At 35.7% G+C, this 19,307-nt stretch overlaps 1 protein-coding gene across 1 annotated transcript; it reads left to right on the top strand.

Moving 5' to 3' along the window:
* The first annotated feature begins 1,310 nt into the window (after positions 1-1,310).
* Positions 1,311-19,002, top strand: LOC125665221 (D-3-phosphoglycerate dehydrogenase-like). Its single transcript, XM_048897855.2, has 11 exons — positions 1,311-1,695; positions 5,011-5,162; positions 6,054-6,119; positions 8,393-8,549; positions 9,474-9,606; positions 10,341-10,489; positions 11,036-11,188; positions 12,011-12,143; positions 12,512-12,654; positions 17,243-17,459; positions 18,573-19,002. The coding sequence occupies exons 1-11, from the start codon at positions 1,561-1,563 to the stop codon at positions 18,725-18,727; spliced, it is 1,593 nt and encodes a 530-aa protein (XP_048753812.1). The 5' UTR covers positions 1,311-1,560; the 3' UTR covers positions 18,728-19,002.
* The last annotated feature ends 305 nt before the right edge of the window (positions 19,003-19,307 follow it).

Raw genomic sequence — 19,307 nt, 5'->3', positions numbered from 1 at the left:
TATACAGCTATAAGGTTCAATATTATATGTACATATTTACAATGTATATATACATTGTGTGTGTCTAATGGCATAACAAACAAATCCCCGACCCAAAACTGTTCATGCCAATTTCATGACTGGGTTGGTCAACGTCACCCTACTCGCTGACAACTAACGCTAGGGCGACGTAACCTCGCTATTTAGGTGCATGGACCGCCGCCTCCTAAACATGCAAGGGTTACCTAATTTTTAACGGTAGTTACTTCAAATAATGATCATTTAAGTCAGCGATTCCAGTGCATCCGAACCTATTGTAAATACCTAGTTAAAAAGTCATTTAATGGTACACGCCTTTTAAAATTTTCAATGAAGTATAACGCAGATGGAAAATTTTAAATTTCAAAATAGACCATGAACAGTATGTTCTATTTCAATATCTTTCAATAAATTGCTTGTTCGGGCACAACGTATATTCAGTGCGCCGCAAAATGAAATGAACTTTTGTCGCTTGTCATATCGGATGAAGAATTGTTAAGGTCAAAAAATTCCATCATACGGTGCGTTCATTTCGCCAAACAGGATATGGTGGAGCATTACTGCATATTTTTAGGGATTTCTGAAGAGTTCTTGTTGCTAACTTCAGGCAGCTTTTTAAAGAAAAATAGGTGAATGAATTACTCAAATTGTTGATAACCTCATAAAGATTCATACTATATTGCAGGGCATTGTGCACTACTGAAAACTTCTGTCTGCCATGTTCTTTTTTAGGGGAGGGGGGGGGGGTTACAAACATCTTAATGAAGAAATGTTTAGTATTCTGCTATTTTAAAATAATTGACTTTTTGTCATGGGGAAAACATTTCACTCATTTACGACATCAACCATTCGTAATACCGGTACACATAGTGGTGACAGCGGCGATAACTGCTTGAGGACGGTACAAACCCGCCACTGACCCCACGCAATTCTTAGTCCTCATCTTTGGTAGTATTCGTTTTTTCTTGAAATATAACTACATACATGTATTTAAGAAATACCACGCTTTGTGAAATTTGTAAATGCAGTTCATACCCTAATGTATTTTCATAAATAAAAATTCATTTATGATATAGATCTACATTAAACGACTTTCATTTCTGTCAATTCCCAGTTGTTAGACTGGGCGTACCATAGTACTCTTAATCGAGTAGTTTTGTAATAAAACTATATCGCATTTCCACACGAATTTAGTCTATAATCTAGTCATGCACTTCGGTTGATTTTTGTTTTTTCAAATAATTTCATCAATTGGCAAATTACATGTATTCCTTGCAACGCTGAGCTTCCGTACAATAACACACCACTATTGCATCAGATCTGTTAGCTTTTAAAATAAAGATGATTTGTATGTTAATGTTGCACCTAAAGAACAAGCATCATTAAGTACGGAATTTTCCCTATCACTGACAGCCATTGCCATTAAACTTTTATTTATCCTCACTCCAACGAACATTTAGTTTTTAGTTTAGAAACAGACTATAGCTAGAGACACGCGGACGCTTTGACACAACACAACACGACTGTCCACGCCGAACCATCATGTCGATTAATCTCACCTCCGTATTAATTTCGGATGAAGTTGACCAGAAATGCGTCAATTTTCTTCAGGAAAATGGAATTAAAGTGGTGAAAAACACTAAACTTTCCAAAGAAGAATTACTGAAAGAAATTGCCGTAAGTATTTTATTTATGCAACATAGTGTGATGTAAAGGGAAGCTACTCTGAATGTCCCCAGTAATATATTAAGAAATTCATCAATATCATCATTAAATTTCTAATGTGTTCACATATAGAATTGATTATGGAAACAACGTATGAATGGTCACCAGCTATTGTTGTAGCTGTGTATTGTAACAATACACTTGCATGATGGAGGAAACTGATTATATTTGAATCCATTTCTGGAAATTTTGACAGTAAGTTAAAAACAGCTACTTCATGGCATAAGAATTTGAAGTTTGGAGAAGTGAATCACATTTAATCATATATGATATATCGAAATCCTACGTCACAGGATTATATGCTTTGACTACAATATGGACGGTTAATTGGGAGTTTGGGTTTTAAAGGCAGTTATAACTTCATTATTAATTGAATTTGACACATAGAATCCGCAACCACATAACTTAGTATATCAAGCAGTATCTAGGACTAAATCTTGACAGTGAATCTGCCCCTTCATAACTCCAAAGTCCACAGTCAGCATTTTACACAAGCTGACAAACTGGAATCTGGGGGGTTAGCTCTGTCGGATATATGCAATGGAACATGCAATCCGTCTGCACCACAGATGATGCAAGTTAAAACTACTATTCCATGTACCTCTAGTAGTCATTTCACTGCCTCTTCTGTTCAGCCAGACAAGAGCAGCCGTAACGGAAATATTAGACTGTACAGTCGACCCAGAGCTCACATGACAGCCAAGAGACCCCCTCACACAGTGGTGTCCTTGAAGTCTCTATAAACCAGGATCTAATGAAATGTACCACCAAAATGGGGCTTGGATGTTTTGTTATAAATTTTTTAACATTTTGATTTGCACTACCCTGCACGGGGCTATTCCTTTATGTCCAAATATGCATCTTTTATCATAAGGGAACGAATGTTAATTGTGTACAAACTCCCCTTCTGTTTTTGGGTGATGTTAGGAAAGGAGAATTAATCAGTGTTGTAGTTTTACTAAAAAAAATTGACAATAACTCATAATTATATATAGTTCTCTCTACGTACATGTACCTACATCATTCTCTCACCAGAGGGCGTGTTACGCAAGCTTCACATATATGTGTTGACTGCAACAGTCCAACGTTTGCAGTGTAAGATCATGTCAGAATTATAACCATGTGCGATATGGGTCAAGATTTTATGTAATTTTCTAAATATTATATAGATAAGACCATAATTCCATTTATTTTATTGTGATTCCTAAAAATCTCTTTTGACTATGAATATTAAAGAGCACATCAACTGTACCTAATTAACTCTGATATTTCATTGTTACCTTATGTTCAAAGTCTACTCCAGTTCTGAATGGATGCTCTTAAGAAATAATTTTTGAAAATAAATGAGGGTATGAACCACGACACTGGTAGTTAGAATAATCTAACTGTGTCTTGAGAAAAGACTAGGTCCGTAGGACACGTCATTTAACGATAGAACATTCTATCTAGTACGACATGGCATACTTCATGAGGCATGTTAGTCTGCCAGTGTGAAGCAATGCAGTTCATACTCTGACATATTTTTAAAATTGAAATCAATTTCTTCTATTTTACTTCTTTCGGAATCTAAAGTCATTAAAATAGATTACTATATTATCATGATATTCATATGTGCAATTGTTTACAACTGCATCGGTGGTCTAGAGGTTAGAGCGTTCGCCCCGCACGTGGAAGACCAGGGTTCGAATTCTGGCTGTGACAGACCTAGGTTGTTAAAACAGGTAGCGACAGTTCCATCGCCAAACGTTCTTCTTGACGTCTCCATATGAATGAAAAATTCTCGGGAGAGACGTTAAACAGACACAATCAATCATAACTGCATTCATGAGGAAATGGCGATCATTACAATTAGCAGTGGTATCAAAGGAAGAGAGACTGGACATGTATATATTGCTATGAAACATGTGTGTCCTGTCCCATCCAGGAGACCAATCTATGACCTTCAGTTATGGCCGTCTGACACGGTCAATCTCTCAGGATTAAAATCAAGAACATTGATCAGGAAACATACTCTTGTTCAAATGCTTGACATGACAATTACATGTGTCTGTATTTTCATTATATGGTTAACTAACGTTAAACTTTTGTCCTGAATTTTATTTCTCCAATTACATGTACCTTATTCAGCTGAGATTCAACAAACTAGAAAAAAAATAGTACATTATTTTCACTTCCGTGTGTCTTTGAGGTGAATAATAGAACATTTGATTTCTCCAACATCTGACCAAAATTGAATAGTGATTTTCAACTTGTACCTATTGATTGTCGGATAATTGTTGAGTCTTTTGATGAACACTCATGTCTCTACTGATGTTCAACTTGGTCTTGTACTATTATAATGGTAAACAAACTAACTTTATTAGGAACTAGTCTAGAGTAACAATTGTTAAATCATGATAAACAGCATTGAACCCAATCAGGTATTGTTTTTAAATTATTTAGTCATATGATTAACAAAAACTTAAATTGCATCTCTGATAACTTTCAAATAGGTCTTGCATTGTATCTGTCATTACAACGATCTAGTTTGCCAATACAGCCTATCATTGGGTCAAATGCTGTCTGACTAGTTTCATACTGATTGTTAAACTGTTCTTGGCACACTGATTTTGACTACGGATAACTCCGTTTGCCTGATCAAGATGTAGGGCTCATGGCGGGTGTGACCGGTCGACAGGGGATACTTACTCCTCCTATGCATCTTATCCCATATCCAGGGGATCATGTTTGCCCAACTATCTATTTTGTATTGCTTAGAGTTTTGAGATTGATCACAATTTGCTATCTTCACCTTTTATCTGTACAGGTACATAAATTGGCTGACCTGGCTTTGGTAGTCGCTTTCAATGTTTGAAATTATTAAATCGGATAATTATTAAACAATTGTTGACTTTTTCTTGGTCAGTGTAATGCTTTAACAACCCACAAAGTACAATATTAACCTTGCACTCCGGCCACAGTACAATACTTTGCCGGTCACAGTGAATATTGTACTTTTCTGGTCACAGTGAATATTGTACTATTCTGGTCACAGTGAATATTGTACTTTTCCTGTATAGATAAAGCATCATATCAATTGACCTAAAAAATGTCAATAATTGTATTATACCCTCTCTGTTCTATTGTAAATATCATTATTATATCCTTGAAATTTTAAGGTGGATACGTAATTCCTATGTATATTTTGTGCCTTTTTAGTGCAAGTTGTTAATAAAGTAATATCGTTCATAAAAGCGAATTCTTATTTGTTTTTAATTGCTGTTTTAGAATCACGATGGGCTGATTGTTCGATCAGCAACCAAGGTCACTGCAGAGGTCATAGCTGCAGGGAAGAAGTTGAAGATCATTGGTCGTGCTGGTACTGGGGTTGACAACATCGACTGTAATGAAGCCACCAAGAGGGGAATCATTGTCATGAAGTAAGAAAAAAGGGAACTCCTGTATCCTTTATTTTGTTCTCTACAATTAGTGAAGAATTACGTGAAGTTGAATGTGTATGTGATTGAAATGTGTTATCAAATGACCCAAGTCCATTTCTATAATTAGTATCACAGCTGTATACTTTGGTCTCCAATATCACTTAATGAAAAATAACACACACAAAAATTGTAAGGGGTGAAAAAAGAAAGATATTTATTATTATTTTATTATGGAAATTTAAATTTTTTATTTGACTCTAATTAGGGTAAATTTGCAATTTTATTGTGATATACTTGATAGAGAAATTAAAACGCTTATGGGACTCATTTTTACTCTGTTGAATAGAATGGCAGCACAACACTCTAGTTTTCTGAACCAACCAGTCTGGCATTCATATAAGGATATGTATTAATTTCCTGATATAAAAATACTATGATGAGGCTTATTCCTCTTTAAACTTGTCAAACTTCTGAAACTTTTTTTTTTGCCTTCTAATTAATTAAATTAATGTCCTTGATTTTTCTGACCAGCTATAAATTTTAAGACAACAGGAATTAAACTGCAAATTTGAATAATTAACATTTTGTTTTTTAATTTTTTGTGGTGAAATTGAATATAATTGATTATCCTTAATAAGCCTTTGAAAAGTCACCTGTACACTGCATGTACAGTGATATACAATGTATGTTACAATCTTATTTTGACCTGGTTCCTCCTCTCCTCCTGGAGAATAGGGTCTCACAATTTTATTTTAAACCTTATGAATTTCAGTCACCTGCATTCTCTGGTGTTTGAATTATTTTCACCTCTTTTTGAAGTCATTACAGATTTACATCTTCATTCCGTTCACCATGTTTATGATGTGATCCTATTTTGATATTTTGTTGTAGCACGCCTGGGGGAAACACACTGAGTGCGGCTGAACTGACATGCACACTCATCTGTTGTGTGTCCAGGTAAGAACTGACATGTGATGTCGGCAGCAGGTAAAGATACAAGGCTACAATTCTGTCAGACGCACACAGCATGCAAACTAGATTAATTCAGGAGTCTTATTTAAAGAATAAATGTCTAGACCTTGTTTTTCTGATGGATGCATAAAAACAAAGGCAGCACGAGATGATGTGTATTATTAGCCCGTGATTTCGTTGTTTTTATAATCCTATACCATTTAATATAAACCTAAAAATTTTATTTATAGTCTAGAATATCTACATTTACCCAATGTAGTCCCTATAATACCATTAAAACCTCCACATTTTATTTATAATTTGCAATATTTATATATGTACATTTACCCTTTTCTGATCAAAACTTTCCATTGTCTATGGTTGTTGTAATCTTTTCACATTTTCATCATCCTCTTCAGAACCACTCAGCCAATTTCAACCAAACTTGGCAAAAACCATCCTTGGGTGAAGGGGGATTCTGGTTTGTACAAATGAGAGGCACCACTCTTCTCCAAGGGAAGATGATAGTGAAAATGCACTTACAAATCTGAAAAATCTTCTCCAGAACCAGCAAACCAATATCAATCAGACTTGTTGCCAATCATGCATTAGTAAAGGGGATTTGAGCTTGTTCAAATGAAGGACCATGTCCCCTTTAAAGGGGAGATAATCACAAAAATGCAAAAATAGGGTGATGTCATTTAAAAATCTCCTCAAGAACCACTGGGCCAGAAAAATTCAAATTTACATTGAAGCTTTCTTACACACATAGTGCAGATGCACATTTGTTAAAATCATGGCCCCTGAGGGTAGGATTTGGCCACAGAAGGGAATAAGATTTTTACATACATGTAATAGATAGGGAAGATCTTTTAAAAAACTTCTTCTCAATAGCCACTAGGCCAGAAAATTTCAAAATGTAGAAGCTTCCTGACATAGTGCAGAATTGAGTTTCTTAAAAGCATGGCCCCCAGAGGTAGGGTGGGCCCACAACAGGGAATCAAAGTTTTACATGCAAATATATAGGAAATATCTTCTCAAGAACCACTGGTCCAGACAAGTTCAAATTTACCTGGCAGCTTCCTGACATAGTGCAGATTCAAGTTTATGAAAATCATGGCCTTCAGGGGTAGGTTGGGCCAAAATAGGGGATCAAAGTTTTACATGCCAATATATACGGTTAGGGGAAATGTGTAAATATGGGCCAAGGTGACTTAGGTGAGCGATGTGGCACGTAGGCCTCTTGTTTCAGTGATAAGCCTAATTTACTGTTTCATTGTGTAAAAGGACTGTGATGAGAAAATAACTTTTGGACATGTCATCTCTCTACCAGTAATAAAAGACTAAAATTAATGTCTCCATGGTTTGTAGTGTAGTCAACAAGAGTGAAGGCATGAGTTAATTTCTGCATCACTGACTTCACTAAGTACTGTGTACAAATTACCCTACGCTTCCATTATTTTTAACATCCCAGTGTTATAAGCAAAGTAGACATTTATTCCTTAGACATAACTTATTTCTTTATATAGATGTGTAGGCCGTGTAGGTTTTTATGTCAAGTTATAAAAGACTCTGAAACAGCACAAGTTTATATATTTCTGACAAAATAGTAGGAAAAATTAAATACCATGTATATGTACAATGTATCTGTCGTCAAAGAAAAGAAGTTACCTTTCCTTGCACTTTATATGCAAATAGGGCATAATTTACTTGTCACTTTTTTAAAACACGCTTATCTCCTGAATTTGAATTTGTTTTATACCAATGATAATGTATTTGAAATCAAAAGTGCAGATTAAAAAAATAATAATAATAAAGAGCAGTTTTTAAATATTTAGCATGTTTGAATCAATGAATGACTTTTGCTAAAAGCACTGATACAAATTTATTTTGTATAAATGATTAATCTTGCAGTACTTTTTAATGTTTGTATACATATCAATAGATTGGTGTACAGGCAGGACATTATCTCATGTTTAGTGTACAGACAGGACATTATCTCATGTTTAGTGTACAGACAGGATATTATCTCATGTTTTGTGTACAGACAGGACATTATCTCATGTTTAGTGTACAGGCAGGACATTATCTCATGTTTAGTGTACAGACAGGACATTATTTCATGTTTAGTGTACAGGCAGGACATTATCTCATGTTTAGTGTACAGGCAGGACATTATCTCATGTTTAGTGTACAGACAGGACATTATCTCATGTTTAGTGTACAGACATGACATTATCTCATGTTTAGTGTACAGGCAGGACATTTTTTATGTTAAGGAATGTACACAGTGGTGATCGAGCCATGAAGGAGAAGAAATGGTCAGAACGGAAGGCCCTGATGGGATCAGAGCTTTATGGGAAGACTCTAGGAATTGTGGGACTGGGGCGTATTGGGAAAGAGGTGGCATTAAGAATGCAGTCTTTTGGAATGAAGGTTTGTACATGAGTGTAGGTAGAAAAAAATGAGGGGGAGGGGAGTATTGAGAAATGCATTTGATATAAGTGTCATTACAAACAGGAAAGGTTAGTGGAGTTGGTGATTGTGTAAACAAATATGTTTGAAATATGGACCTTGATTAAAGGACCATATTTCAAATTCACCATGGACTTTTTAAGGTAGTTGTTTGATTCAGCCTGCTGAAAATTTCATTGTAATTTGTTGTACATTTGTAAATAGTTATAGGTTTTAAATTCACTAGGGACCTTTTTCAAGGTGTTGCCCTGCTAGGGGGAGGGGGGACATCCTTCATTACACACAGTGCATGAGTTCAATTCTTCGGTTCAATCTTACATTTCCACAATTATTCACAGAACTTTAAAAAGTGACCAGCCGATAAATCAAGAAAATGTAAAATAAATAATGCACTTTGTACCTGTGAATGTAGTAATAATGGGATACATTATGTAAGTATGTTGTCATTAATATGGGCAGTCCCCTCCTGTTGTTAAGTGCATAAAGATTGATTCATAATAATTGTAATGTGAGTATTTTATGAAAACATTGCATTAGCAGTTGGTTGTTATAGTGATTTAAGGAAATCTGAGAAACTGAGTAAACAGGTGTTAGAAATACTCAGTACTGTGATTTTTTTTTCTGCTAATTTCCACTACCGAATATCAGAAATTTAATCTAAGAACTCTCGTTTGTGGTATTCTGATATTTACTCACTACATTTGGAAAAACAAGTTTTAAATCAAGCTGATATTTTTGTATCAGAAATGAATCATCGCTAGCCACCTTTAATTTGTATACAAGAGTTGCTCATTGCAACTTCTTTTTCTGAGGAGTTTTTTTTTAAATTCTATTGTTCCGATATTCCTTGTTACATACCTATAGGTCATTTTTCACTGATTGTAGACCATTGGATTTGACCCCATCATCCCAGGAGAGGTCAGTGAACAGTTTGGTGTCAAGTGGATGCAGCTGGAGGAGTTATGGCCCTTGGTGGATTACATCACTGTCCACACACCCCTTATTCCACAAACACGGAGTGAGCAGTTTTTTCTGTCTTGTCTCGATCTGAATGTATTTTCTATTTCCATTTTGTCTTTCTTATTACCAGCTAGTTATAACTTATTAAGTGGAATATAAAAGTTATTTCTCTTTGTCAACAGAAATGTGTCAAAATCTCTCTTAATTTACTGCAAGAGTCAAGAGTTCAGATCAATATGGACAGAAAATGTACTTGCAAATCTGATAATTAATCAAAATAATATTTCAGGAGTACATACATGCACAGACCTCAAGATAAGAGGCGTATCAGCGTAAATACTCGTTTAATTTGACCGAATACGCATTTAAGTTGAAAATCATGCGTACAATTACGCATTAGCGAATTTAAATACGCTTTACACCCCCAAAGTAATGCATACTTGTGATACATGTAGTATAATATAAATATGAATTACCTATTATCATTGAGGTATTGAAATTTAATATGTCAGACACCCAGTCACATGATTACGATCCAATTCTGTATTAGTGGCAAAACAGCAAAGATAATCAGTAAATTACAAAATATTCTTTTGAATTCTTCTGAAAAGCAAAATACTCATTGATTTGAAAATCAGGGGGTAAATGCTCTTTGTGGTAAAAAATTATCTGGAGCTCTGCATGTAGTTTCTCTGGACTGAATGTTTTAATGTCTTCTTTTTAGTTTTAGTTTTTTGGAAAGATGTGAAAAGCAGGTGTTTCTGATCCTGAATTCAGCTATGTATGTTGTAGATCTCATAAATGATGCAGTGTTTGGGAAGTGTAAAAAGGGCGTAAAAGTGATCAATGTAGCCCGAGGGGGCATTATTGAGGAGGCAGCCATTCTGAGGGCCCTGGAGTCGGGGCAGTGTGGAGGAGCAGGCCTAGATGTGTTCACTTCAGTAAGTTTATAAGTCCAAAGTACAGATGAGGGAAATAAGGGGGGGGGTAGAAAAATGCACCTTGGTAAATGGTGTGGACCTGATACACGTGTGTTGCAATGAAAGTGTTTGAAGATTCAATTTCTACCTGAATTTTTATAAGAAATAGACATGTTCTATGAACAAATTCCTTTGCTAAATTGAAATTATAATCCTGTAGTTCTTCAGACATCAGATGAATTAAACCCAAGGCTTTGATTTTGATGATTGTAAAAGTAGTTATTGTCTCATTACAAGAACCAAGAAGGATAACTCTTATTTCCCATACTACTAGTTTCATGTTGTTCAACTTTTAAGTTATCTCAACAACCTCATAATGTCAAAACTGGATCCTCATAAACATTTTGCTCTATAGTAATTATTGCATGAAAGAAATTTGACCATGATATATGCCTCATCATATCTGTACACTTGTGTAAGGTAACACATTCAAAATGACCTGACAATACATCATTCAATTTCTTGAGGTTTATCACATAACATTTGTCTCTTTATTTCTCCCTTTAGGAACCCCCTGCAGACTTTACACTAGCCCAGCACCCTAAGGTGGTGGCCACACCTCATCTTGGAGCCAGTACATCAGAGGCTCAAGAAAGAGTAGCCGTAGAAATAGCAGAACAATTTGTAGATCTCAACAAAGGGAAACAACTCTTTGGTGCTGTAAGTATCACTTTTTCATATCAAATGGTCCAATGACTTTTCCATGTCAGAGATGATATTTCGGATTTCAAACATTTCGGTTGAGCATCACTGAAGAGACATTATTTATCGAAATGCGCATCTGGTGCATCAAAATTGGTACCGTATAAGTTTTACATTATGACCCCTGGGTCGAGGCCTCTGCTGGTGGACTGTTAGTCCCCGAGGGTCTCTACAGCCCAGTAGCTAAGTACTTCGTTACTAGCTTGAAAATACGGATGTATATTTAATTGCTGTTATAAAATTTAGAAATTCATTTCAAAATTAAGGATTATCTCCCTCATGCATAGCTCTTATCCTTGGACGAATTTGGCTCCACTTTTTGGCACGCTGTTTTTGGCTATATTTAGCTCTAAAACTTCGGATTTCAAAGATTTCGGTTGAGCATCACTGAAGAGACATTATTTGTCGAAATGCGCATCTGGTGCATCAAAATTGGTACCGTATAAGTTTTACATTAATTCATCTCATTATGTAAATACATGTATACCTAGTATGCCTTAGAAATAATTGTCAACTCAATCAACTAAACCCCCCCCCCCCCCCTTCTCATTTTGTCAGTCCTTAACTATTTTCATATCAACTTTCCACCTGAAGAAATTGTGATTCCCTTCTATATTCCATTACAGAGTTCCACACCACCCACCATTTGCAACCAATCATACTTTCAGATTTTACCAAGGTTGACTGCAATGGCAGTAAACATTTGTTGTAGAGTTTTAATGTTGATTGATGAATATATAAAAGCATTTGAGAGCAGTAAAATGGAAGTTTTCCCTGTAGATCAATGCCAACGCCATGACCAATGCTTTATCTGAAGAATCCAGAGCTTGGGTGACCTTGGGTCAGCGATTAGGTCAACTGGCAGGTTCTGTTGGAGGACAGTCCACGGGAACAATTAAGGTGACTGCCTGTGGTAAGTAAACATACCATATATGTGGAATATTTGTCTGAAGAAGAATGACGAGTTCTTCTGCTGTAATTTTCTTTGCAGATTAAGTTCCATTACAGAATTCCACACCACCCACCATTTGCAACAAATCATACTTATGCTTATGTGTAAAAATCACCTTAATCACCAATTACACTAATTACCCCCAAATTTCCTCTGTGTTTATACCCTGTATGACACAAAACAACAGAGGCATTCATTCCTCAGTTACGACATCATCATTTTTCTTGTAATGGTTTCATAGAAATCAATTCTACACAAATATAACAGTAGAATTTTTATTAATAATGCACAGTTAGCAGCATTGATAAACCCACATCGACATTTTGTAGGTTCCTCCTTAAAGGAGGCCAAATCCTACCTCGGAGCAGCTGTACTAGCAGGTTACCTAGCAACCAGACAACAACCTTCTGGTGACGGAATAACATTGAATTTAGTCAATGCACCTGTCATGGCCAAAGAACAAAATTTACAAGTATGAATTCTAGCTGCTTGAGCATTCAGTTACAGATAGGCTGGACAGTGACATGGAAAAATACATCTTTAAATTCTCCTCATACTTGATAAAATCATAGTACAGAGGACCCTCAATACAATCTATCCAGATCATCTGAGGTTGTTGTCATTGAAGGGAGGTATGGTCATGGAAGAGTTACCTTCCCTGAAAAGCAGTGAAAACGTATTCTGTTAATCTTTCTCTGAAATCAATTGCAGTCTGAAATTTACATAAAAGATGGGGATACGCTTCAATAATTTTTCTTCATCTTTTCAGATTTTTCAGTCTAGTCAAAAATATACATAATACTACTGAGAATTTGCTATATAAAACCCCATTTTCTCTATTTTTACAGACAGTTATCTGATTTTATGAGAAAACATGTCAATTAATTTTTTAAAAAGACATTAAATAAACCATTTTTATGGACTTGTTAACCTCAGTGTTAAGATATGGCGACATTTAACTTTGCACTCTTGCATTACTATAATTGCCATTTACTTGAAAAATACCTTCAATGCTTATCAATTCCAAAGAACTATTTCTGTACAAAATAAATTTATTCTGAATTTTAAAAAAGTTGATGGAAAATTGGTGGAGAAATTTGATAAAAATTGAGAGAGAAAAATCACGCCTCAGCAATTTTCTCTCATTCACTTGGATTTTAAAGCCTTACCACTGTGACATCACAATTTATACACAGTTACATGTATACCGGTATTATGATAGCCTAGTACAAGATGTAACATACATGTAGTTTAGTAGGGTCTGCTGCATCTTCACAAGCCAAGTGTCCAAGTCACCTAATCTCATCTTCACAAGCCAAGTGTCCAAATCACCTATTCTCATCTTCACAAGCCAAGTGTCCAATTCACCTATTCTCATCTTTACAAGCCAAATGTCCAAATCAATTATTCTCATCTTCACAAGCCAAGTGTCCAATTCACCTATTCTCATCTTCACAAGCCAATTGTCCAAATCACCTATTCTCATCTTCACAAGCCAAATGTCCAAATCACCTATTCTCATCTTCACAAGCCAAGTGTCCAATTCACCTATTTTCATCTTCACAAGCAAAGTGTCCAAATCACATAATCTCATCTGAGTAAGCAAATCGGACACTTGATTTACTCTCATTTAAGTAAGTGATTTGGACACTAAACTTACTTTCATTTGAGTAAGCAAATCGAACACTTGAATTATCTTCATCTGGGTAAGGGAATCGGACACTTGACTTGCGAAGATGGCTATGATGTCATACCTGGGTAAATTGACGACAGCCCTACATGTAATATAACATGGAGTTTATGACATATGATGTATTTAAATCCTGTGATCAGTGTCCTGTCTATCCTTAACTCTGCATCATGAGTTTAATGTTTCTACCATGTTTTATACGCGGGGCTTCTTAACAGTCATGTATACAGTATGGATAGTCATCTTGGACATTACAGTAAAACCAGACTCTTGGAGACAGTGTTGCATTAGAGAAGATGTCAGATTGCCTAGTGTTAAGAACACAGAAAAAGATAATTGTGAATAAAAATAGATAGGGGTAGAAATTAACGAAAACCCCATTATACAGGCGTCAGTATATACTGGTCCGACTGTACTGTTTTATCATTCTCTTTATGTGTATCAGATTCCATAAGGTTTTGATCAGTAATAGGTGTATTTTGTTATTCATATTGGTCCCATCATAACATTTTATGGAGGTCAAAGATATTACATGTATATTCTTGTAACTCAGCACAGGTCTTTAAGGATGTTAATATACTATGCAGATCTTATCTGCGATTTTTTTCCTTATATACATGTAACTGGTACCGATAAACGGTACCATTCCCAATGCCAAAAACCATTGATTTTTCCCAATTTTGAGACTAAAAATTCCAAATTCACTACTTCTTGTTTTGTTCTCCTTTTCTTTTCTTTTAGTTAAAATCATTTGCCGTTACTTTGGTAGAAAATTCCTAATTTGTTCGATTTTGACGCTATTTTTCCCAATTGAATGGGTACCAGTACCAGTGGGTAGAAAAAAATCACTGCTTATATTCATCTAAGTTTATTCAATCAGTTTCTTCTCTCCAAGATACGAGGCATTTCTGATGACAAAAATTCCACTCAATGGAAAGTCTTGTTAACAGAAACTCTGGGAAAGATATCTAATCTGTTAAAAAATATGGTGTCATGTTTTTAGTGTGTATACGTACAAGTACTATTCTACTGAATAGAGGACCTGGGCACTAAAATTATTTTTAGAAAGGGGGACAGGTACTGTATTTTAAAAGTCCACTGCTATACTCTTCACTGGTCCCTACCCAACATCAGACAGGGGGGGAGGGGGGGCGGCGTCAGTGTTGCTTTAGTGTATGTCACAAACTAATGTGAAGTGATATGAATGTGTTTTATACACATATTGAATATGGATGGTATGTATAGTACCCTCCATTGCTTATATGTATGATGACAAAAATGTCCAAGTAATAGTTCTCCGCATAAAAATAGGTAGAAGGAAAGATGTTATCTTCAAATACACTGAAAGTATATTTGTGTATCAAATGCATTGCTGGTTTCTTGGCATTTTATGACAGGTGTATGTATTATAAAGAAGGTCCAACGAACATTTACCTTTAGTGTGTGTGTACATTTACCTTCAGTGTGTGTGTGTGTACATTTACCTTCAGTGTGTATGTGTACATTTACCTTCAGTGTGTGTCTACATTTACTTTCAGTGTGTGTGTACATTTACCTTCAGTGTGTGTGTACATTTACCTTCAATGTGTGTGTGTGTACATTTACCTTCAGTGTGTGTGTGTATGTTTACCTTCAGTGTGTGTGAACATTTACCTTCAGTGTGTGTGTACCTTTACCTTCAGTGTGTGTGTACATTTACCTTCAATGTGTGTGTGTGTGTACATTTACCTTCAGTGTGTGTGTGTACATTTACCTTCATTGTGTGTGTACATTTACCTTCAGTGTGTGTGTGTGTGTACATTTACCTTCAGTGTGTGTGTGTGTGTGTGTGTACATTTACCTTCAATGTGTGTGTACATTTACCTTCAGTGTGTGTGTACATTTACCTTCAATGTGTGTGTACATTTACCTTCAGTGTGTGTACATTTACCTTCAGTGTGTGTGTACATTTACCTTCAGTGTGTGTGTGTACATTTACCTTCAGTGTGTATGTGTACATTTACCTTCAGTGTGTGTGTACATTTACCTTCAGTGTGTGTGTACATTTACCTTCAGTGTGTGTGTACATTTACCTTCAGTGTGTGTGTGTACGTTTACCTTCAATGTGTGTGTATATTTACCTTCAGTGTGTGTGTACATTTACCTTCAGTGTGTGTGTGTGTGTGTGTACATTTACCTTCAGTGTGTGTGTACATTTACCTTCAGTGTGTGTGTGTACATTTACCTTCAGTGTGTGTGTGTGAACATTTACCTTCAGTGTGTGTGTACATTTACCTTCAGTGTGTGTGTGAACATTTACCTTCAGTGTGTGTGTACATTTACCTTCAGTGTGTGTGTACATTTACCTTCAGTGTATGTGTGTACATTTACCTTCAGTGTGTGTGTACCTTTACCTTCAGTGTGTGTGTACATTTACCTTCAGTGTGTGTGTGTACGTTTACCTTCAGTGTGTGTGTACATTTACCTTCAGTGTGTGTGTGTGTGTGTACATTTACCTTCAGTGTGTGTGTACATTTACCTTCAGTGTGTGTGTACATTTACCTTCAGTGTGTGTGTACATTTACCTTCAGTGTGTGTGTGTACATTTACCTTCAGTGTGTGTGTACATTTACCTTCAGTGTGTGTGTACATTTACCTTCAGTGTATGTGTGTACATTTACCTTCAGTGTGTGTGTACCTTTACCTTCAGTGTGTGTGTGTGTGTGTGTACATTTACCTTCAGTGTGTGTGTACATTTACCTTCAGTGTGTGTGTGTACATTTACCTTCAGTGTGTGTGTACATTTACCTTCAGTGTGTGTGTACATTTACCTTCAGTGTGTGTGTGTGTGTGTACATTTACCTTCATTGTGTGTGTACATTTACCTTCAGTGTGTGTGTGTACATTTACCTTCAGTGTGTGTGTACATTTACCTTCAGTGTGTGTGTGTGTGTGTGTGTACATTTACCTTCAGTGTGTGTGTGTGTGTACATTTACCTTCAGTGTGTGTGTGTACATTTACCTCCAGTGTGTGTGTACATTTACCTTCAGTGTGTGTGTACATTTACCTTCAATGTGTGTGTACATTTACCTTCATTGTGTGCAGCAACTGTATGTATGGATTTACCTTCAGTGTGTGTAGCAACTGTATATATGGAAAGACTGAAAAAATTGATATCTCATATTAGACACTGGACACTCTATGTGTGCTTTCAATGTAAAGGATGGGATTGGTAATTTTTAGACATTTAATTGACAAAGCCAGAAAAATGGCTCTCCTGGTCAAGGATAAGTGATGACCTACAAAACCAATGATAAGATTTTTTTAAATGTAGACATTATTTGATTAAGACTTCTTTTTTGTGAATCTTTCTATTTGTTTTCTTATTAGGTTGAATTCTCACAAACTGATGACTGTTCGGGACAGTACTCTGCTACAGTGACCGTTAAAATTAGTGATGGTTTCCAGGCGTCAGGAACAACTTGCAGCGGAGGGGCTGTATTGCTGTCCTTACAGGGGCAGGGATTCCCCGCCCCAGCCTCACTCTCGGGGACAGCTGTAGTCTTTTCTGCTAAGGGCAGCCCCCAACTAATGGCCTCTATATCAGGTATTTATTGGTCATTGATTGCTTACTTTTAGTGAAAACTCAGTAATTGCATGTAGCTTATTTTATCTTCTTTTTTTACATTTCTTTTCCAATACATCAAATTACTACGTGTTTTAGTATCTTTATGCCCCCATAATCTGATATTTTAGGGCCATATAGTTTTTGGTCTGTCTTATCTGTTTGTCTGCAAAAAATTTTAATCTTGCATGACCATAACTTTTGAGCAGTTAGTGATGGGGCTTTCATATTTCACTCGTGAATTCCTTATGACAAGACTTTTCTTCTGGTTCCAATATATTTGACCTCATTACCTCGACCTTGGAGTTTTTTGAAAACTTTAACCTTGGTCATACATTGTAACTCTTGAACGCGTGGTGATAGTTGGATTTCATATTTCACTTGTGTATTCTTTGTTACAAGACCCTTTTCTGGTACCAAAATTTTACAGACTTTGACCTTGCAGTTTGACCTACTTTTGATCATCTTTAACCTTGGCGATAACTTTTGAATTGTTTGTGCTATAGCTTTCATATTTCACATCTGTATTTCTTGTGACAAAACCTTTCTTTTGGTGCCAAAAATTATGTTACTGCCATAAGGGGACATCAGTGTTTCACAAACATATTTTGTTTTCTATAGATTTAATAGAGAGTGTCTGTGCTTTTACTAAGCTCTAAATACCCATTCTGTAAATGCCTGGGGGTTTCTTTTACTGAGCTATGAATACCCGTTCTGTAAAAGACTAGGGACTTCTTTTACTGAGCTATAAATACCAATTCTGTAAAATCCTGGGAACTTCTTTTACTGAGCTATGAATATCCATTCTGTAATTGCCTGGGAACTTCTTTTTTACTGAGCTATAAATACCCCTTCTGTAAAAGACTGGGGACTTCTTTTACTGCAGTGACATCACATCTGTTTACAATCTATAAAGTCTATTTACAAATAATAATGGACATAAATACTTCATCTGCTATTGAAAATGTAAACAAATGTGCACATCTAACTTTAGAAACACATAGCCATTATAAAATGGTTATTGTCCGAATATCTGATATTGAATTAGTACTGAACATTCAAATTATTTTGAAATTTTTATATTTAAACTTTTAGGAGCTGTAGCTGGAGAAAGTGTTACCAGTTTGACTCTGTCCTCTGGGGGAGCTGGAGACAGATGGGGCGTGGCCACATTTTTAGCCCCACCCTCTCTGAAAAATATGGAGAGCCTGAAAGGTGTGACCACAACAATGAGTGCAGTCACATTTTGATGAATGGCAGTCTCTTAGAACAAAAAATTCTCACATTTTTCCAGACCTATGCAAATTATGTCACCATGATAGCTACATTTTGTGTTCTATTTTTTGTGAAAAGCATTAACATTTTCATATGAAATGACTTTTGGGGTTACTATTTTGGGGTTCAAAAAGCTTATTTTATTTTTGTTATTATTTTTTGTCAATTTTTGTTTTTGTTAGAAAAGGCTTTTACGGTATATTAGAATTGTGCAAAAGATCAGGTTTGAAAATAAATTGTAAAGAATTGACCTTGGAGTGATTTATAAAGCTGTGAAATTAGAATTTAATTCATGTTTAATATCGGGAGGTACATTTAAATCTAAACAGAAACATATGTAAGTTATATATGTCTCTGATGTACAGGTATGATAGTATTATAAACCTCTCTTTTAAAAATATAGTCATGAAATGCAAGGTAATTCCATACGAGGGTTGCGAAAAAGTGGTAAAACCAACTTTGCCAAATTTACCAGTGTTATTTTTTTCTTCTTTGCAACCCCCTCAGGTGGAATAACCTTAATATTTCATGGCTAATCATAAGAGAGTATTTTTC

Source organism: Ostrea edulis, chromosome 10 (assembly GCF_947568905.1).
Source record: "Ostrea edulis chromosome 10, xbOstEdul1.1, whole genome shotgun sequence".
In the NCBI taxonomy this organism is placed as follows: Eukaryota; Metazoa; Mollusca; class Bivalvia; order Ostreida; family Ostreidae; genus Ostrea; species Ostrea edulis.
Note: the sequence above shows the minus strand (reverse complement) of the source record. Positions and strands in the feature narration are given on the sequence as shown.

Coding starts and splice junctions, on each gene's coding strand:
- LOC125665221 (XM_048897855.2), top strand. CDS start 1,561: ATGTCGATTAATCTCACCTCCGTATTAATTTCGGATGAAGTTGACCAG. Junction 8,550..9,473: donor TGCAGTCTTTTGGAATGAAG/GTTTGTACATGA, acceptor CACTGATTGTAG/ACCATTGGATTTGACCCCAT. Junction 10,490..11,035: donor GCCTAGATGTGTTCACTTCA/GTAAGTTTATAA, acceptor TTCTCCCTTTAG/GAACCCCCTGCAGACTTTAC.